This window comes from Nestor notabilis, unplaced genomic scaffold (genome assembly GCF_000696875.1).
Source record: "Nestor notabilis isolate BGI_N333 unplaced genomic scaffold, ASM69687v1 scaffold10993, whole genome shotgun sequence".
NCBI classification, from domain to species: Eukaryota; Metazoa; Chordata; class Aves; order Psittaciformes; family Psittacidae; genus Nestor; species Nestor notabilis.
In genome coordinates this window covers 44,779-66,967 of record NW_009921503.1, presented here as the reverse complement: position 1 = coordinate 66,967, position 22,189 = coordinate 44,779, and the positions used below count along the sequence as shown (strand labels likewise).

General features: G+C 38.5%; 1 protein-coding gene across 1 annotated transcript in view; it reads left to right on the top strand.

Moving 5' to 3' along the window:
• Positions 1-17,649, top strand: part of ADAMTS20 (ADAM metallopeptidase with thrombospondin type 1 motif, 20) — a gene marked incomplete at both ends in the record, with an annotated part of 86,716 nt that extends 69,067 nt beyond the window's left edge. Inside the window, 11 exons of the mRNA XM_010011191.1 lie at positions 5,793-5,960; positions 7,158-7,331; positions 10,711-10,881; positions 11,519-11,719; positions 11,854-11,983; positions 12,141-12,235; positions 12,334-12,428; positions 12,832-12,965; positions 13,692-13,783; positions 16,797-16,901; positions 17,564-17,649. Coding sequence (XP_010009493.1) covers positions 5,793-5,960; positions 7,158-7,331; positions 10,711-10,881; positions 11,519-11,719; positions 11,854-11,983; positions 12,141-12,235; positions 12,334-12,428; positions 12,832-12,965; positions 13,692-13,783; positions 16,797-16,901; positions 17,564-17,649 — 1,451 coding nt within the window. The remainder of the gene's footprint in view (positions 1-5,792; positions 5,961-7,157; positions 7,332-10,710; positions 10,882-11,518; positions 11,720-11,853; positions 11,984-12,140; positions 12,236-12,333; positions 12,429-12,831; positions 12,966-13,691; positions 13,784-16,796; positions 16,902-17,563) is intronic.
• Between the last annotated feature and the right edge of the window lie 4,540 nt (positions 17,650-22,189).

The following is a 22,189-nucleotide window of genomic DNA, read 5'->3' as shown; positions in this document are numbered from 1 at the left end:
AAATTCAGTAGAACTTTAATTACAGAGTTTGTGTTGCTTGTTGGTAGTAGTCTACATACTTAAAGGAACGAATAGTTTTTTGAATACTTTTAGCTGAAAAATGCCTATTTCATGCTCAAGCATCTCAAGGACCCCTGGGGAGATGCAGCTAACGGAGAGGGCAGGCCCAAGAAGAGCTAGTTCTAATATGGCAATTGAAAGTTGAAGTAATTTTCAACTAACTAATGCTCAAAGTAATTGAGCAATAATTTTATTAGTGTCTTGTGCAGTAGTGGGTCCCAGTCTACTTCTGGCATAGTTTTAAAGGAGCCTGAACAGACTTTTGGGCCAACCAGAGATCATCAAACCCCAGTTTGACAGACAACTCAAGCAATGACTGTGTTTAACTCTGTAGGTTTGTAATTATTCATATCCATTATATAAATTTATCTCTTTTTTTATTTTTAACTGATCTTCCTGCCCAGTCACAGAAGTACCCGACCAAAAAAAGAAAAAAAGAGGAAGAAAATGCCTTTTAACATTTGTGATGTTTCAGTGCTACTGTGGTGGCTTAACCCTAGGAGGCAGTTAAGCCCCACACAGCAGCTTGCTCACTTTCTCTGAGTGGGATGGGGTAGAGAGTCAGAAGGATACAAGTGAGAAAACTCAAGGACTGAGATAAAGGCATTCTAAAAATGAAAAGAAAAAGTTGTTTTACAGAACAAAAGTTGCTTTACGAGTTACTTGTAAAGCAAAAGCTGCTCGCACAAGCAAAGCAAACCCAGGAATTCATTCACCACTTCCCATGGGCAGGCAGGTGTTCAGCCAGGAAAGCAGGGCTCCATCATGTGTAATGGTTACTTGGGAAGACAAATGCCATCGCTCTGAACATCCCCTCTTTCTTCTTCCCCATGGATTTTATTGCTGGACATATCCCTCTGGTCAGCTGTCCCAGCTGTGTCCCCTCCAAACCTCTTGTGCAGCCCCAGCCTGCTCACTATATAAGCTACTATGAAGAAAATTAACTCTATCCCAATCAAAACCAGCACAGTAACAGTATTGCTTTTGGTCACAGTCATTTATATTTTAAATCTCTGTGTATCTAATATGAATACAAGAGAAACTGTTACGTGCTTTCCATTTACTGGTCTTTTTTTGAGTATCCAGAAGTCCACTGGGTTACCAGCTAACCAACACAAGCCATTCCCTTGAAAGAAAAGGTTAGGAAAATTTAGAGCAAAATCCACGAAATTATCCAAAATCTTTAACTTTTCAATGAAATAGTAACAATAGCAAATTAAATAAAAAGCTTTGAGTGGAACTCTGAATGTCAGCTGCAGAAAGAGCCTTAATTTGGCAGGAACTGGTGATGGGCATGCCTGTCTGAGAGTCTGTACCACAGCAAACACCAGGAGTTCTGTTAGGCTGATCCTCACAGAATTTATTAATATAAAAAAACCCCAAACAGATAAATCCTAGTTACCAGCATTATGGAATGACTTTGAACAATAGTAATCAAATCCAGCTTTTTACTGTAGATTTATGTTTTGAAAAGAACCTGACATATGGGAAGTATTACTTTAGCCAATGTTGAGACAAGTGCTAGAATTTCTGTGTAAAACAGTTACAGGATGGTTTTTTCAACTTGGAGTTTTTTAATGAAATGGTCATATTTCTTTTTGAGATTTAAAGTTTTTATAGATTTTTTTTTCCTACACATGCAATCTACAGAAAATATATGGAAAATGAACATTTCATAAGGCTTCAATTGTGTGGGATGTCATACAAGTGAAGGCACACTATAGAGGTACTGAGCCATAAGGACTACATTGTTATTGACCTTATTCAAGTTTGAATGGAAGGAGGTGAAGCAGCAAGAGAGTTAAGTGCAGTTTTACTTTCCCCAGTCAGGAGAGTTAAGTCTTGGGACGATGACTTCCAGAGCATCTCACAGAACAGACTGGGCACCAAGCAATGAGAGGACCGTATTCCACAGATAGTGTGTAATAAGGCAGAAGCTACAAGAACAAATATGGGCTTGTGAAGGGACACGAGTGGCTTCCAGAGCACAGAATAAGGCCGCTCTCCTGTACAAGTGAGACTTCGCCACTTCTTACTGATGATCCAAAGCTGAAAGGAAGCTAGTCAGGCAGGTATCTTAGGTCAGTGTGTGCAAAATGCAGATCTTTAAGGAAAACACTGATGGCGGGGATAGAGGTCAGTACAAGATGCATCCCTGTAAGCTGTATTTAGATGCCTTTAGCCACTTGGGAGTCTCACTGAGCGATCTTCTATGGAACCTATATTATTCATTCAAGTAACTGAGCAGGAGCTGTCCTTTGCCCTTACAGAAAAGTTGAGAGGCATCCCCCACTTTATATCGATTAAAGCTTTGATTCAGCATTTGAGAGACTTGGTTTCCTTTCTTTGGTATTGGTTGTCTGTGCTGGAGGACAGGCAATGCTTATCTACCTGTGAGGAGTCTCCAGTAAGAAGCTGTATGGACATAAGTAGTCTTCATTTCTCTTGCTGAAGGTGGGTCACTATCCAGTAAAGAATACAGCTGAACCTGCCTGCATCTTATATATTATTATAGAATCGTAGGAATAGCAGGTTGGAAAGAACCTCGAGATCATCTGATCCAACCTCTCTAGACAAGCATCACCTAGACTAGATGTCCCAGCACACTGTGCTAAGGAATGAAGCCAGAATCCATCCAAATGCAGGAGAATACTGTACCTACAGAATAATACACTCTCTTGAACTGTCCACTGATGATCCTGGATCATCTGCATCTAGGGTGAGTGCATTAGCCTTTTCATGTGTTAAAGAAATGTCTTATTAATTTGGTGGTTTTAAGTTTGGGTAATCATATTTAAGCAGCTGCTTAACGTCTGGGGTTTTTTGGCCTTTAAAAGTATCAGGATCTTCGAGTCCTTTAGTGAAACAATAAACACACATTACCTAATAAATTAAACTTCAGTGTCCTTTCATACCTTAAAACAAACAAACAGACCACAAAACCACCACCACAACAAAAACCACAGCAACATTAAAAGCTCATAAATTGAAACCCATAATATTAGGATACTAGTGAATTACCTCTTACACTGAGAAGTTTCTTTTTACAGCGTAATATTTACTCCACAGGAGGTTTGCATACATGGAAACACAGGATCAGATCTGTAACTTGATGAATACGTGAAAGTGTAAGATAGCAAATTTATGTACAGAAATGGTGTCTCTGTGTAGAACTAGACCTGTAGTGTTGCATCTAGTGAGTAGAGATATTATCGGAACATCTTTAGAAGGCTGAGATGCAGGACAAGAGATTTCTTTGCATATTCTATTGCTATTAATAGCCATTACCCCTGTACAATAAATCTCATTTTTGTGGAATAAAAGGTAGATGTATAAACAAATATGTATATATACTGAAAAGTGTTGTCTTAATGCTGAGGACAATGAGAAATGAAAGAGTGAGATCATTCTGTGCTATGAGATGATTCTGCAGTGTGGTAGCCTCATTTCCTGAAGCGAAGACTTCTTGGGACACCACCTTTGGTTGCAGTTCTTAGTCTGGAGTGCTGTCCCCAGGAGAACTAGAAGGCTTCTCTCTGCCTGAATTCCCCCCAGAGCCTAGGTGGTGCTTCCTCCATAGGGGAAAGCCATTGAGGAAGGAGGGATATATGATGTTTTCCAGCACCTCATAAGGGGATGTTAAGTAACTCTGTGCTGCACTTCACTTACCTACTGTCGAAGAATAAAAAGGAAGAATCTCCAGAGTTTAGGGGTCTTCTATGTCTACACTTTATGATTGAAATTCCTGGGGGAAAAAATCTCAAAGCTATAAGGGACAATAGGATGAATTATCAAGATAGATAGTATCAGTAATTTAGTTTTTCCATACATGTTATCTTGCTTGCTTTGATAATTAAATCCTCTGAATTCTGAGCTGAGTTTTCTGAAAGGCTTTTATAAGCATATGATTTGCAGAATTTTGAGTTTTCTGGCCTTTGTTATTCATAGATAAAAGTTTTCAGTAATTTTTGTTATTTACCTATCTTACAGTAGTTTCTACAATTATGAAACATAAATTGTAAAACAACATGAATCATATTTTAAAATGATAAATTGAAAGCTTTTGCTGAGAACACACGATATAATTTAGAAGCAAGCATTCTATTTACTGGGATTGTATAACAGATGTGTAAAAGGCAAGTTGTGGCCAAATCTGTACTCTTACATTTTTTCAAATATAATTATAGTTGTATAAGAGAAACATGCTACCCATTGTATTGCGCGATAAATTAAATTTATTGCTTTATTCTGCAAAGATTTGTTTTTAAACACACAGGCAGTTTCAATTAAACCTTTAAGATTACACATATAATGTTCAAGGGCTCATAAGAATCCCTGTGGTACTGAGGACAAGTGAGTCAGCTGAGATGCTGTTTAGCAAAGTGTAGTTACTGTTGTTCTGAAAAAATTCACACCCTCAGAGGTAAATTTATTAGAGCCACTTGTTCTGTATTTTGACAAATATTCTCCAGCTATTTTCTCAGGCAAATATTTGCTGAGTTTTTTACTGAAAGCTGTAGGCACTGAGCTTCATTTCCTGAAAATGGAAGATACAAGTATTTAAAAATGCTTGGTTAAGTTAGCACGTAATGCTAGGGACCAAGATGAAAATGTTACATAAAAGGAAGAGAAATCTCTTCATTGCTTTTGAAGAAAGTCTATGTTTATATCCTTTTTACACATCCACTTACATATTAAATTTTTATTTTAATATTCATTCTCTCCCTGATTGTGTAGGAATAAAGTGTAAAAGTATGGAGGAAATCTAGAACAAATAAGGCATGTTTTCTTTGCAGACAGAAAAGCAATTGTCTCCACTGATCAAAACTTTTTTGATAGGATGATGTTCCTTGCTTGACTGAACTTTCCCTAGGACCTGCAGCTCTGCACTGCAGGTGAATAAGAGAGTCCTGATTTAAAGAATTAAAATCAACCCTCACAAAAGTCTCACAGCAGTCCAGCAATTTAGCAGAGCAATGGCCCTTTTGCCAGAAGAGACCCATCTGTCAGACATGCTCTAGTCATGGCTAGTGCACACTGCTGGGGTGGGTTTCGCACCCACTGCAGCCCAGTGGTTTTAGGTTGAGGGGAGGGAGGTTCTAGAACCTGTTGTGTGTATGTATCAACTTTCTGAAGGAAACAGAATACTGGGGTGGAAGGGGAAAACCATGCCCCAATATCTGTTGTATGCAAGACCATGGACTGCACCTGAACCTATAGTGTCTATGCCTCTTCTCTTTGTATCTTTGGATACAGCAAGATATCCAAAGCTTATGGAAGGGAGGTGCCAGAGCAAACACGACTTTGTAGCCTAATAGCCAGAAACATGCACAGCCATGATTATGTATTTTCCTCTCTTTAATGCTTATGATAAGCATCGTGTTTACATGAAAATAGCGATACATGTACTGGAAAGAAGGCTGCTAGAGCATGTTCTTGTGAGATCATAGTATCAGGCTGTCTTCTGCATGGGTATGGATGGCTGAGTTCAGGTATTTGTCAATAACAATCTCAAAGAATTAATAATAAGCGAGAGATGTTTTGCATCTGATCAGTAACAGTAGACAAGAACTAACACAGAAATTTCAGATACGTATGGTAGATACTGTGTCATAATACAGAAACTTATTCTATAACTATGTAGTCCATTTTGGGCAAGGCCAGGGCTGCTTCTGCTTTTCTCATTAGTTTGAGATTTTTCATAAAGTAATGAAATGCACTTCTCTTTTCAGTGTTCTGTTTCCTGTGGAAAAGGTTTGAAGTTTCGTGATGTGCATTGTTTTAATAGCTTCCAAGCTAAAATAGAAGAAGAAAACTGCAGGCATTTGAAAAAACCACGGACATACAAAATATGTAGAGCTGGAAGATGTCCTGCTTGGAAGGCCAGCAGATGGAAAGAAGTATGTAAACTTTGCTGTAATTGCATTTTCTGTGAGAATACAAGACCAGATCATATTCATGACACAGTGCCTCAATGGAAATAATTGTCAGGATAGTTTGGGGGTTTTATGCACATCACGATTAAATACACAAATTAGCAAATGATCCATTATATTTTGGTTTTCTTTCTTTTAAAAGTAAATGAAACTAAATATATATGAAAACTGAAAGTATTTGGTAATCTGGACCTTGGACTGGGTAGGTACTTAGGACTTTCCTCAATTCACCTCATAAATTCAAACAGTAAATTTTTAAAGTTTACTTCTTACTTTCAGTGGTGAGTTCAGTAGTATCATTGTAGTTGCTATCCTAGCCTGAATATTAAGGTAAAGCCAGGTGTGTGGGAGAAGGACAAGAAAAAGGCTTGTGGGCACAAATCCTGCCCTTTTCCCAGGTTTGGTCTTGTAAAACATCTCTCGCCTCATTGTGAAATTGTGTGTAACTGAGCGCATGGCAATATTTTGCATTTCACTCACTCTTTCAGAATAGAATTCCCCACATTGGTAAAGACACTACCACTCTCCACAATTTGAGCACTCTTGTTAGGGCAGTATGTATTTTATGATGAGGCTTGAGTCTTTAGGTAGGCTTTAGGACCTAATCATGCTTCTCCCTGGGGTAAAAGGGGGCTGTCTATCTCAGCAAGCCTTGGTGTTGTAGTGCCCAGAAAGGAGGAAGAGAGGCATGTGGCAGGAAGGATCTGAGCCTTTTTAAGCTCCTCAGGATTCGAAATCTTTAGTAATACCTACAAAAGAAAGAGAAGTATCCTCAAAATACTGCACAATTTTTCTAACCTGAAATACAGAGATTTTTCATTTTAATATTTGCATTTTAAAACAATGGACAAGGCTGTCAGCCTCTAATACAGAAATGGTTTAAACTTTTGTTTTGAGTATCTCCATAGTGGTTGTTCCTACTGTGAATTAAGATAACTAGCTTGGATGCATTTATTTTCCATATTTCTTAAAAATGTTTATTTTAATTGTAGTTCTACATTTGCAACAGAAATTTCTTCAGGCACAATGAAACACTAGCGTGGTAGGGGCTGGGAAGTAGATTTTAAACAACAACCTCATCACTTGTAATAATGGCAATCACACCACCTTCTGGGAACTGTCTCATTTCACACTGACATAACTAATTTTGACCAATTTTAGTGCTCAGTATCCTGTGGAGTGGGAATTCAGCAAAGGGACATCTACTGTCAGCTGAAGGGCCTGGGTCCAGTGAGTGAAGCAATGTGTAATCATGACAGTCGTCCCGCTAGCAGGAGGCATTGCTGGCTGCCTGCCTGCATGCAGTACCAGTGGTTGGCAGATGAATGGCAAGAGGTAAGTAAGGCTTTCAACTTGTGTGAAGTAACTGAGTGATGTCTTAAGTTTTCTTTTTTATTCCCCCTCACCTCCCTTTTGGATATGAATTAACTTTTGAATATAAAGTTCATTACGTAGTGCATAAGATGACTAATAGAATCTAATAATGAAATGTCATTTAAAAAAATAATCACTTTTTAAGAATAGAAATACAAATGAAATGTCAGCTGGAAGTAAAAACCTGGGAGGTAAAACCTTTGGTCAACAGTGTTTCAGTGTTTTCATGAAGATTAGTATGGAAGATTACCAGAAAAGATAAGAAGCAAAATAAAACTCTGCATTCTCCTACCAAGTATGTCATCAGAGGTGATGACTATTTTCTACATGCTAAAAATCTAGTAACTTTTTTATCTGTGTATCCAAACATACACATATACAAAGACCAAAAATTATTTATAATATGTGAAAGGATGTGCAGAAGAGCCTGACTCTTACTGCAACATGAAACAATCCCCCAGCTGGTGCAGTTGTGCGATCCTAATAATCTGGACCATTAGATTTCTCTCCTGAAGCTTTGACTATGAAGACTCAAAAGTCTCAGGGACATAATCTGTAGAAATGATCACTGTTGAATAATTAATATATGAATAATTTGTCAGTGCTCTGCAAAACTGTATTAATGCAGTTTGGACTTACATATTCCTCTGTTAAGCTATATCAAGGGAAAGCTGATAATATGTGTTTCTTCCAAATGTTCTCCTATGAAGCTATAAAAATCAGGAATTAGCAGAAGTGGCTCAGAATGTCCTTTTAGCACAAATACGCACTTTCAGAGAATGAGGGTGGATTTTCCTTTCCTATGCAACAGTTGAATATTCCAGCTGGGTATTTGGAGTTCTCCACTACAAATGCATTGTGTTTCACTACATCTTCATAACTTCTTCCACATGGATATTGCCATTTGCTTGAAATTCCTGTGTTTGGTTCCCTTCTTTCACTAGATTCATATGTAGCCCTTTACATCTAGTATTAATACTAAGTTCAAGTGTTTATCCATCTGCTCTCCACTCCCAGTGCAGCACGTCCTCCATCAGACTTGCAATATTTTGCCCAGCTGTCTCAGCTCTGAGTGCTTGTGTGTCATTTCCTCGCCTCACCAGTCACAGCATAGCAGAAAACATTCCAGATCTGGCATTTCTCCAGCTTGCAGCTGGGAGGCTGGCTGATGGCGGCAGCCAGCATTCTCCTACCTAATAAAGAGAAGAATGTCTACAAGACTAATATATAAAGCATAGCTGGACTTGGTGATCCTTAAGGGTCCCTTCCAACTTGATATATTTTCCGATCTATAATGAAAAGGATTCTCTGCCTGTCCCCATTACCTCATGACTGGGTTATTCCTTATGTGCCTAATATTCTGAGCTTCTCTATGTCATTGAAAGATCGGGGGGTTCTGTAAGTTACACCAGCCAACTGTATCCACACTCCATTCCTTGGTACAAGTCCACACATTTTCATTCTCTGAGTGACTGGGTTTCTTAAAGGCTTAATGTTTGTATGGCTACCCTTGCTGGGCCACAGTCTCTTGTGGATCCGCTGAACGGATCAGACTCTCACTGATTTACTTTCACTGCTCTCTCTGATTTCCTGCTGTTCTCTTTGTCACCTCACCTTTTCAAGAAAGAATGCAATCACTCAGCAAGACCTGGGCATTATAAACACTTAATAACATGAGTCAGTGCTTAAATTTCTCCTTGAGATCTTAGGACTTTACTTCTACCTAATGCAAGAGAATTTTCATCAGGTTTTGGTCCAGGGGACGTGAATGGGCTGTGGGAATGGGCCCACAGGAACTTCATGAGATGCTACTCCTGGGAAGGAAGTACTGCTGCAGCAGCCCAGGCCAGGGATGAATGAACCGCCCTGGGATCCTGGTGGGCAGTAGAAGTGTAGGCCAGCTGTGTGTCCTGGCAGCAAGGTCAGCCAGCAGCCTCCTGGGCTGTACAAACACAGCCAGTAGATAAAGAGATCATCATCGTCTGCTTCTCAGCACTTGTTAGACCATGTCTAGCTTCTACATCCAAGTTTGGTTCCCCAGTGCAAGAAAGATTGACAAACTAGAGCGTATTCAGCAAAGGAACTCCAAATGGTTGAGGAATGAAGCACTTGCCCTGTGAGGAGAGGCTGAAGAAACTGGGTTTGTTCAGCCTAGAGAAGAGACAGCTTTGGGTAGATCTAGCAGCAGCCTTCCAGTATCAGCAAGGAAGTTACCAAGAAGATGGAGCCAGCCTCTCCACTGTGTATGATGGGAAGGCAAGAGGCAACAGGAGTAAGATGAAGCTGAAGAAGCCAAAGAGGTTCAAACCAAATATTCTGAAAAACATTTTCTCCATGAAGACAATTCAGGCAGTAAAACGGGCTGCCCAGGGAATTTCAGTCTCCATCCTCTGAGGTTTTCAAGGTCCAACAACTCAATAAAGTTAGAGGTTTCCTCTGGCAGACCTGTTTTACTGTACAACACCTGCATTTTGTACTTCAAGTTGCTTCTTTGAGTCAATAATACAATTTGAACAATAGATTTGATCTATGTGTCAGACCCTGATGAGTCTTCTAATTGTTGTGGGTCCAAATTACTATTAAGTTAGGTTCAGGTCTGGCTACAGTAGGTGTTATTACTGGTTATTGCCTCTGCTGAGACTAGAGTTTGTGTGTTTAAGCCTTCCTTTCTTATCACAGCAGGTTCAAACAGGTTGGTTGAGGCACCCGTAGCTGGGTTGGTATGTATGCTGGTGATATGTATTACTTAGTCTCTACCTTTACTTTTCTGGCAGCAAGGTTCTCATTCTGCCCTGGCAGAACTGTGATGACTCTCCAACCCACCAGCTTGCCACGGGGAGAGGTCTGAGGACACTCAGGGCAAAGGCATAGGCTCAATAGGTAGTGCTGCCCAAAGCTGCCATTGGCGTCATTAATCGGCACTTTCATTTTCTTTTCTCTTATCAATGTAATATCATGTATGTGCTTCCAGGGATTCTTTTTGTTTTATTTTCAAGACCAACTTATTCCTTTTATAGTTCACTGAAATTCTTTTTTGGCTTTTCCCTTTTCATACTAAGGAGCTGGCCTGACAATTTCATTTTCTCGTCTGTCTCATCCAACAGTTACAGTGTTGTGTCATTATACACAATTGTTTTTTCAGTTTATTGGAGGTATGTAAACTTTGAAAACAAAGTAAAGGATTTTGATTCGGTGAGTAATTCAGTCTGTCTCTGATAGCAGATGTCATAAAAGGTGTTGCTGTCTTGGTTTTACTGGTGAGTGTCAATGAGCAAAAAACTTTGTTCTGTAAATGGCTAGTTTAGGTACAAAAACTGTGACTGTTTTTTCTCACTCGCAGTGCTTGGCATCATACAGAAGAAAGGAAATATACCGCAAGGTGAAGTGTGTGGATGAAAACCAGCTCCAAGTGGATGAAAGCTTATGTGATCCTGCCACAAAGCCTCCATCAACCAAAAACTGCAGGATAGCTCCCTCTAAATATGTTGTGTTTACAGGAGAACTGTCCCAGGTAAACTAATTATACTGCTTGCACATTTTGTATGTAACTTTATGTTTAAGAATGATATGTTGCTGTAAAATGTGTATTATGTGTGCAGAGCAAAACCAAAGAAGTGTATTTTCATCTGAACGTGGGTGTGTAAACTTTCTCTACACTGAACCTTCCAATCAGCGGTGATTTATTGTAGTGACTGTTACCAGTCTTCTGGTAGCACCTCCCTAGGACCTATGAACACCAGCTAGAGGACAGCTACCGCTACCACAGGATTCCTTTGCTGGTTCCTAGGAAACTCTCTTGCAAGCTGATCTCACTGATGTAAACAAAAATATTTTCCTTGATTTCAGTGAACTGATGGATTGGTGCTTTATTTCCCTTACACATCTGTACTACCTATGTGTGCATGTCTCTGTGTGTACTGCAGCTGAGAGGGAACTGCTCTGGAACCTCTTGGGACTTTCCATCTCCTTGCCTGCATCACTACTGTAGACCTTTACTTCTGCACACTGATGTACCAGCCCCGAGATGGCACCCATCAATCAGATTGGATGGTTTAGCCAAAGCGAGTATCAGAGCTGACTTATCTGTAATCACAATGCTGCAGAAAGGTTCAGTTTCCATAGCAATAATACCCGTGCATTTATTTTAGTGCTCAGCCAGCTGTGGATTTGGTTACCAGCAGAGGATCACGTACTGTGTTGGAATCCATTCTGTTAAAAATCAGCATGTCCATGGCCTTCGAAGTGTAACATACCAAGAATGCCCAGTAGAACCATCCCCATATGTTTATAAATGTAATATCAAAGGATGTTCACAAGCAGCTACCTGGAGAGTGGGGAAGTGGACCAAAGTGAGTACAGATGTGCAAGCTCATTTTTGATAGTTGCCTTAAACATAAATGAATGGCAAGACTTATTTGCTGACATAATTACGTTAATTATTTACAACCTTCTAAACTAACCCTTCATGTCTATCCCTGTCTAGTGCTCAGTGTCTTGCGGAGTGGGGGTAAAGGATAGAACCGTAGAATGTATGACTGAAAATGGCTTATCCAGTGACTTGTGCCTGCCACATTTAAAACCAGATGCCAGAAAGATCTGCCATGAGGAAGAATGTGAGTGACAGATGTAATTTTCAGCTGATGTTAATGTTTTTCCAGGTTACTTACATAAAAGCTATAAATACGTTTGGAGCACAATTATGCAAAATGAAGTCCTAAACCTAAGTTCTATCCATGAAATATTAATATGATTTAATAATTCATTTTGAAGGTGAAATTCTTACGACCTGCAAAGATATCCAGATTAAAAAAGGGATTAGAAAGGATGGTGAATACCTACTTAACATTAAAGGAAGGATGATAAAGGTACTTTTAATATTAATAAGTTTTTATGAGCACATATTTTTATGAAATAATAGTTTTCTAATAAAGGTCTTGCTAAAGGGTTGTATTTCCTCTTCCAGATTTATTGCTCGGGCATGCACTTAGAGAGTCCCAAAGAATATTTGACATTGGTAAAAGGTGAAGCAGACAACTTTTCTGAAGTATATGGACTCAGGTAAAAAAGTGGTTTTGTAACTTTATGAAGTACATTCATGCCTTCCAAAAAAAGCAAATAAAATAATACTTACCTTTTTTGAGAACGGATGAATAGAACTTTTTTCTGTGATCTTCTGTTTTGAATATCCAGGCATATAAAGACACATGCAGAAATGTGGATACTTCCAGGGTAAAATTGTGTTATTTGCGCTAAATGATTATTAAAAAATTCTATCTTGACTTCAGTGAAATGGCTTCAATCCATATTAGTATTTCAGTTGAGCCAAGATTAATAGCTGAGCTTCTTGTTTGGTAACTGTTTAGTATATTTTTGTGGCATAGAGCAATGCGATTATTTTCCACTATAAAGTTATGTTATGGAACCATGTCAAAAGAAAAACTAAATCTTTTCCATTCTCTAGGCTGCAGAATCCATATGAATGTCCTTTCAATAGAAGCAGAAGGCAAGACTGCGCCTGTCGAAATGATTACCCTGCAGCTGGCTTCACAGTTTTTAGCAAAATAAGATTTGATGTAGCTTCCATGCAAATAAAAAGTAAGCATTTTGGCAGTTTTAGCCAATGTGAGCATTCTACTAAGACTGCATGGTCATGATTACCAAATTACCACTTTGACCCACTTATAGATCCACTTGTGCAGTTTTGGGCAGACTAAATTCTAATTTCCTTTAGGAAGTCAATGGAAATTAAAAAGAAAGAGAAACTGCCGCTACTTCCCTTGTTAGTTTGTCCCAAGTGGTCAAGTGGCACAAATCTTACAAATTCATGTTTTATATGTGAACTAGACTCAGTTTGTAAGGTTTTGTTACCATTATTCTATTTCCTTTTAGTCGCTGGAATATATTTCTTGGGAAAGTCTTCCTGTGCTGTAGTTAGTCCCTTCTCAGTCGTTGGCAGACAGACTAGACAGGGAATCCTGCAGCACTTTCAAGCCGCTGCCTGTAGGTGGCAAGGTGTCTCACAACCAGCTCACTGGGAGCTGTGTCCACAGGCACATCTGTTCTCCTGTCCCTCACCTATTTCAGAAAGAAAACTGAGCTTGTTGGACTGATGCTGCATTGACCAAAATGGACTATTTAAAATGTAGTTTCTAAAAAAAGGAATCAAAACACACAAAAAAAGCCCCTCCAAACAGCAAACAAAACCCCCATCCAATACAAACCAAACCAACCCCTCTCCCCCATGTTAATGCCTTTTCACACTGTTTTCACCTGAACTTCTAATGCAGCAGATTCAGCGTTGAGTAATTTTCTGTCTTCTAGCCACAGATTTTCTTTTTGCTCAGACTATACTTGGGAGAGCAGTTCCTTTTGCAACAGCTGGAGACTGCTACAGTGCTGCCAGATGTCCACAGGTACGTATGATTTCTTATCTCCTTGAAATGTGCATGTAAAAGTGTGTGTGTGGTAATAATATGACTGGTTTAGAGCTATAAGGCTCTAAACTCATATCCTATTCTGTCTAGCCTGTGTACGACATGAATAGGTATTTTTTTCCTTACTCTCTTCTCTCCTGTTGCACCATCTCTCCACTCTTTACTAGGTATGCCCAGGTGTACAATAATAGACATAGCACATACATTAAATATATTTCCTAGCATTAATGTTATGTAATGGGGTAGATAATGTACAATTATACATAATATTAATGTACAATCGTACATAATAGTAATATGTGTGAGGGTGGAGTTTCCCTCTAGGCTTCATGTATGTATATCCAGCTTTCTATGTATTTCCTGTATTGCTCTCCTTCCCTCTGGATGTGATGTATTCTTTGTTTTCCCTAACCCCTTCTCAATCTTTGTTCCCCACCAGTGAGGAAGGAAGAGGAGAAAAATTCCTTTTCTATAATCCTGCAGAATTTTTCTTGTCTTTTTTCTGTGTCTCTCCTGATGCTTCATATCTTTGAAGACTACCTATTTATTTACCTATTCATATCTTTGAAGACTACCTATAATCCTGCATAGCAGCATAATTTAAAATGCATACATCCATAAGCGTCTCTACATTAGTGTTTTAGTTTGGATTGGATGGTGCTTTATAAATTAACCTCTGTAGTGTCCCATTTTACTGTTTGTGGGTTCACGTCATGGAGCAGTCTTGAAAAACATGAACGAGATGTCTTTTGGATGAAACTAAGTCAAACAACAAGCTCCAGAAGAAGGATCTTAAGGCACACTAACTGCTAATGAGGACTCAATCTACAGGTCTAGATGAGAGTTAGTCCAAAATAAAACCCCAGTCTGTGTACAGACATCGGGCTCTCTGACCCAACATTTTCTCTCTACAGACTTGCCCATACTGCAGTGTCCTTGCTAATACACAGCCCTAGTCTGAACTAGTCAACCCAGGATGCCTTTGCAGTCCATTAGCATACATGGGAGTCCCTAGAAAACAGTTTGACTAGTCTTACCCTATTAGATACTTTAGGATGAGGTCAGCTGTCCTCTGGAAGTGCGTATTTCTTTTTCTGCAACTCCCTTTAAAAGGGAGATAAGATCGACTAGCTCAGACTTGCATTGAGGTGAATCCTAGTTGTCCATCTGTCCTAGGTGCCTAAAGTTAAGACAGGCTAAATGGGTGGATGCATTCAAGGGCAGCTAGAGACTATTTATGTACAATTTAGGTACAAATGAAGTGCCTAAGATAGGCAGACCCCTGGCAGAAAAGCAGTTGAGTTCATTACAGTATGGCATACCTTCAACCTACAGACTCTTTGGGCTTAGTACAATACAAATCTACTTGCAATCTGTAATTTCTGTTGGGAAGTCATTTTATTTATATGGCTTTGCACTTACGTATTTCCATCTGTAAGATCTACACTGAAACTAACACTTCTGATGCAGTAAAAAGGCCTCCATTCCTGCACTGTCAGTCTTTGTAATCTGTTCCTGGCCTTGAGTATGCTGCATGACACGTCAGAGAGCTGTTAAGCTGTCATTATAATTCTACATAGCACTTCTCATTTATTTTTGCCAAATGATATCACTGTGAGTGGAGTTACTTCGGTCCTGTTAATTGTGGAAAGCATTCCACACCATTTATATGAATCTCCTCCAGATGCTTTATTCATTAAATGGAAATCTTCCCCTTTTTTGGCACTTGAAGAATATACCCTATCCATATATTAGCTGATCTTGACTATGTATGTGCTATAAACACAGCAATTTTACACAGAAGTGCTCTCTAAACAAATCTGCCATACTAAATGCTATAATACTGACTTTTTTTTAATGAAGGATTTCCAGTGAATCACAAGAATAAATGCTGAATGCTGTACTTTTATACATGCAGACATACATATACCCACATACACATTTATATATAAACATAAACATAAATATAAATATATCTGACTATGACAATCTTAAGCAATAAAATACAGAAGCTAGCATAAGTAACAGAAATGTTATCTTTGCTAAAGCTTTGATGTCATGATCTGGCAATTTTAATTAAGTTTGAATACAGAAATTCAGGCCTCCAGTGAATTGTATGGAAGTGTGCAGGAGTTTTCTGACTGTAATGCTGCCTAAGCTGACCATTCGGCTCTTTGTGGAGGCAGTACTCCTTTCCAACACATTGCACTGGTGCAAATGCAGTTTCATCATTTTCTGTATCCCAGTTGATTTACCAAGGCATTGCAACTTGTTGCTTTTAATATATTTCTTATTCTCATATGAACTGACTTTGTTTTAAAGCTAATCTTCAAAGAGTGTGTTTTTGCATAGGCAAGTACTTTAGAATCAATAAACTGTTATGAGTGGCTTGTATTGCAAAACATTTCATTTAGCAATGAATTTATTTGTTTTAACCTCCACATATGTTCATGTTCAATTATGGTATTTGTTATACTTAAAAAGAAATGGATGATGACGATGTTTGGACAGAGTGCTTACAAAAATTAGAGAATTGGATGGCTAAGGAATGCTTGTCTGTAATTTCCAAATAGCAATAGGTCCTGACCATCTTATGTCCAAAAAGTTCAGGCACTTTAAAGAAAGTATTTAATTCTTGCATGTTGCAAGTTTGTACATTTTGTAAATTAAAATTTAATATGTAGAAATGAGGCTAAAATAATTAGAATTGCCTGATGTTATTTCTGTATTCAGACTCTGCAGACAGATGCTCCAGATCAGCTGATGCACAAGTGCCACTTACTGCAGAATGACTTGTTTGTGTGTGTCTGTCCTGGGTATAGTGCAGCGTCACTAACCCAGATTAAGTACACTCCTGTGAGTACTTAATGTCTACCTAGATACACCCTAAGTGATAAGTGCAAATATGCCAATGTAAAGTGTTTTAGTGTTTTGAGCTCTGTTTGTCAGTTCTGTATGTTACCTTCTGCCTTTTTTTCTTTTCTTTTGTTAGGGACAGTTCAGCATTAACTTGGCTGGTACGGGTCTGAGATTATCCAGTACAGTTAGGTGGATTGCTCAGGGCAGCTATGCAACTGCTGATATACACAAATCCCATGTAAGTCAATGTCGGTTTCCTTTACCTGCTCTTATGGCTTGAACATTATGCCTCCAGAGGTGCAAGTGATGAGTCTCTAGTGAAAGCTAGCTGTGAATCAAAAGTAGTGCCCGAGGTCTCTGACCCATCTAAGTCTTCTTCCAGATGTAATGCAAAAACTGTTTAATCATATTGCCCAGAATCTAGTCCAGATCAGCACTGTCTGCCTACCCTTCTCTTACTGATTTTAAGAGCCTATTGATATACTAATCAGGTTTATTAAAAGTTTTGAAGATAGCTAATAGTACATAAAAAATCCCCAACCAACCAAAACCCAAACCCACACTCCCCAAAAAAAGCATTTAATTAAAGATACCCTGTTACAGAGTATCTTTATAGATTACCTCTAACTTGATTTGTGTGGATAACCAAAAACCAGTTGTTCAAGAATGGCAAGCATGCACAGTTTAAGACAACACTGGATGGTAAGCTGGGAAAGAAGGTGTATGGCAGTGCTGTTAAAGGATCTCTGTGTCCATTTGGCTAATTTGATGCTGTCTCTTGATTTACTATTTGTAGGTAGAATTTGTCAAAAGGTGTACTGTGTGCAAACCTCAAGGAGCTTTTTGCACAACTGTGACTTCAGTTGCATTTGTTGATTGTTCTCTCTGTCTAATTGCCAGGATGGTACTAAAATATATGGAAGATGCGGAGGATTTTGTGGAAAATGTATTCCTCACACAATCATTGGTCTCCGGCTTCAAATACAGTAAGAAGTCTGATGTCGTGAGAGCATCAAAACAGGAACATCGGTCATTTAGGTGCAAATTTTAGGTGCTGTGTATACATTTGTTTTAATTCTTTCATCTCTGTAATGCTCATTACTGTAATGCTCACTACCAAGGATTCCTGTTTTCTTCAGTATTTATTCAGGGATATATTACCTGTTTGTGGGCTAGCAAGTGCATAAATCACAATCACAAACTTTCAGGTTTTAATAGAGAGGCATTCATTCAATGTACAGTATATATTAGCGAGTAATTGCACTGAAGTTACTACCATGAGAAACATTCTAAATTGTACCATAATCTTAGTATTTCACCTGCAACTAATCAGTGCAATTCTTTTTAAAGTATGCAGTAAAATTTATACTCTACTGGTTTTCTTGATCAACTGTACTAAAATACAGAAAGGAAAGAGTTATTGCTACGTAGAGAAGACAGGTAATAATTTCAAATACTTCCAATTTTGTGAAACCTTTTAGGAATAATCTGTCAACAATTTACAGCAGGAAACCCTATAACCAACATACTTGAGATAGTTTCTATAGATCTATGTGTTCCTCTGTCAGTAAAAACATATTTTTTCCCCATCCCTTTCATTATATTCTTTGTGGAGCTCAAATACTAGCAGTAATCCCAAGAAGTGTGGTTTAACCTCTGTAGTCTCTATAGCACGTTAAACATCTAGACTTAATTTTGTTGTGGTTACAGGAAAAGAAAATAAGGAAACAATTGCTTGGAAATCTGATTTTAAATCCTTGCCTCTCGTCCAAGTATACTGTAATGCAGTGTATTCTGTTTACTGTAGGATCTTGTATGTGATTGTATGAATATGTATTTACTTAAACACTTTCCATCTCCACCTTACTCCTTTATACTGGCCAATGGCATATTAGTAACGGCTGTAGCGTGTGTCCCTCATATTCCAATTCAACATGATTTGCAGTAACCTTAGTGAAAACCCTGGGCAGAGGCAGCATCAAGCCCCACAGTATTTTTGGTGTCCATCTTTGGCTCAGTTTAATTTTTCAATATTTGTAAATACAATTCTAACTTCTGCTACTTAAAATCAGTTCTTCCAGAAAAGTAAGCATATGAAGCATTTCAAGGTTTAAAAAATAATCTAGCTCTTCGATTTGTTGTTTTGTATTACTGTACAGTTCAGAACTGTAGAAATACATGCATATAAAGATAATACATTTCAGGGCCAACTCTCAGGTATTCAGAATAAAATTTTCTACATGCATAATACGATACATTATGTACCAGATAACTGTACATGCTTTTTCTGGCAATATGCATTCTGTAAACCAAATATTTGTTTTGAGTGCCAGTACCATTGGTAGGTAAAATGGCAGCTATATCATATTTTTACCCAGAAAGAGCTAGCCATGAATTAGCAGTATGTATTAATTACAAACAATACTGTACCACAGAAGTGTAAGCAGCTACTTTTTAGATAACACATGTAGGTAATTATTTTGTGATCTCTGCATCAGAAATGTATTTTTGCACTATGTGCTTTGTATTAGTTGTAAACATTAATAAGAATATAAAACATTATTTTCCCAGAAATGTTTACATTTATAATTAAAATCTTGTAATTTATAAAATATTTATATAATAAATGTGCTTGTGTGAATGGTACCAGAGTGCTTTTGCCATTTTTTGGTATCAAATGCTTAGTACTGAATGTTACAAAAACATTTCAACTTGTTTATGCACAGAATAACTACATTCTTAATACATCCTTACAGTAATATGCATGGACTTATACTGGAATAACTGCCACACAAGCAGGTTCTAGTCACAGGAATATTTTCAATGGTAGCAAATCCTACTTCAGAGGTACAAACTCCATGTCTGTGTGCGCTTTCTAGTCGACCCCCCATATTCACTTATACCTTTCCTGGGGGTTGCCCTGTACATTGTTCACTGAAATAATGTACAAATCTGAACTAGTCTTCCTTGTGCTAAACTGACATCAATTCCTTTATAGTATGGTCCCCCAACAACTGCTTTGGCAGAAGGGGAACTGCAGTCCACCTCTATCCCCATGTTCTCTTCAGCCCTGAAATTCCAGTTAAGAGCTAGGAAAAGCTTAGCTCTGCTGCCACAAAATCACTGAAAATCCACTGAAAAGACACTCTGAAAAGTGACTTTTAACCCAATATTGAACACAGATTGTTTTCTTTGGGTAGTGGTAGTGATTTTTGAGTAAAAATCTTTTTTCCATAATTATAGCAAACCCCGTGGCCCACCACCAACTTCTGCATAAAGCAGCACTCTGTTGCATTGTAGTTTTTTGAATCTTTTCTTTCTCTTATTGTTGCTTTGCAGTTTCAGCCCTAATGTAGGGAGAAAGTACTTGTGTGTTCCAGCATTTTATGAATTTCTTGTGGGAGATTTTGATTTTGTTGAGAAAAAGGGCATAGCCAGTCACCCCATTTCATCTTACTAACTTTTCATCCCAAGGGCAATGTAAGGAAAACATGAGCCTAATGATCAGCTCTGAAGAATTTGATGATATTTTGATGATGATTTGATGAAGACTTGATGATGCTGACACGGTTCAAGGCCCATGCAATAAAATGAGAATCATGGGTTCTACATGCAGGATGATGTTTCCATCTCCTTTAACCAACATTGCTGTGGATTTCCATCCCACTGAGAAGCTGCGATGCTGCCGGAGTACTGGGTGCTCCATGAAAGTGCTGCGAGCTCCACCTCGTGGGTCTGCGTGTGCTGAGCTGCCCATGGCTGGTGGCAATCACACAGTTCTCCAGCTTTGGTAGATGCCTAGGAAATGAAATGCTGAACCATTCTGTCATTATGCACAGAGAAAATAATAATTAATAAATGGTAATAGTTAAAGATGATTGTAACAATATTTGTTAGATGTCTTCTAGGACATCTTCAATCCCGTCAGTGACAGCATCAAATATTAGGTGAAACAACTGCACTTGCTTACTTGTGTGTACATTTAGGGTTTATCTGAATACTGAATGCTGAAGATGGGCTAGATGTGTGAGACCTTGTTGGCCACATTTACCTAACAAAATGTCACTTGATGTGCTATGAAATGGTGTACTGCCATGCAGCAGTACCTGTGACAGATCTTGATGAAGACATCTTGGTATCTTCTACCTGTATTCCCCCAAAGGATATATCTTGGAGGTATCAGAGGAGCTGGAAACCCAGAAGCCATGGCACTGGATCCACTAGCAGGTCTCCATCCTAGCTGAATTCATCCTGGCATGGTGTGTTGTGCCACTCTCCCTGTAGGGAGAAGCAGAATATATTCAGGTGCTTGAGCCATTACATGTGTGTGTTGTACAATCAGGTGATCCCACTATGTTCATGGGAAGAGCTACAACCGTGTGATTTAAGCATGTGTATGGGTCTATGCAGGTTTCTGATGGATGGTCATGTATGTTTCTTATCTAACTGAATGGCTGTAATATCCAAGACACACTCAAAAAGATGAGGGAAAGCTTTCGGATTTTTCTTTCATCCCTGTAACCTGGAATATGTTTAGCATAAGTTCTTAGTTTTGTTGACTATTTGAAATAGAAGTCACATGTATCAAGGAGGGGTTTAGTCTTTGCTGTTTTTTGCAGTTACACTGGGATTCTTGAGAAGTTCAGAATCTGAGCAAAATATTACTATCCTCCAAGTGCTTTCTATGTGTTGCAAGACTTTAAATAAGTTTAGTGAGGAGTGTGAGGGGTTAGTTTTTATTGTTCCATAAAGAAACAAATAGATCTGTGAAAACTGATGTTCTGTGGCTATCAAAACTGAGCTTGAATTAGAAGTGGAACAGAAATATGCTGCAATACTTTAACCTTAACTTAAAAACTAGAGAACAGGAATGCTATGTGCAAGACTACCTTTGAAGCAAGATAACTGAATATTTAAGTAGGGAATGAATATTAAAATGAACATCATATATAAACATTGTGGTTGATATTTCACAGCAATCTATGTTGGTAGTTAATCCATATCGGCATAAATTGAAACACTTCCCAGCTGCACTTTGAAGAAGCCCATCAGAACCTTTTCCAAAAATTAACTTCATGATACAGTAGACTTCCATATTTCTCCTTTGCAGAAACTGAAACATGAAGTACCAAAGGCTGCACTTAAATGTCCTTATACTTATTCATGTTTTGAGCAGTTACATGGTATCTTAATGCAGGTAAAACTATGACTGGAGATTAGCGCGGCAGAATGGGTACAAGTTAACGTCCTCCAGGCTAGAGAGTGACAACCCAAGGGAAGCATTTGCATCCTCTGCACCAGCTCATGGTCCTGCTTTGCTCTCCTGTAATACTTGGCCACGTTTTCCTGAGCCTTTATGATTTTCGGGATGGTCTCATTGAATCTAAGCATTAAAAAAAACTTTGAGGAGGCCTCATGAGCCGCTCTTTTTCTCTCTGGTGTGCTTTGGAAACAGGCTGGCTGGATCATATGAAAAATAAAGTATTGCTTTTAAAACACCATCCTGCTTCACAATACTGGTTTTCC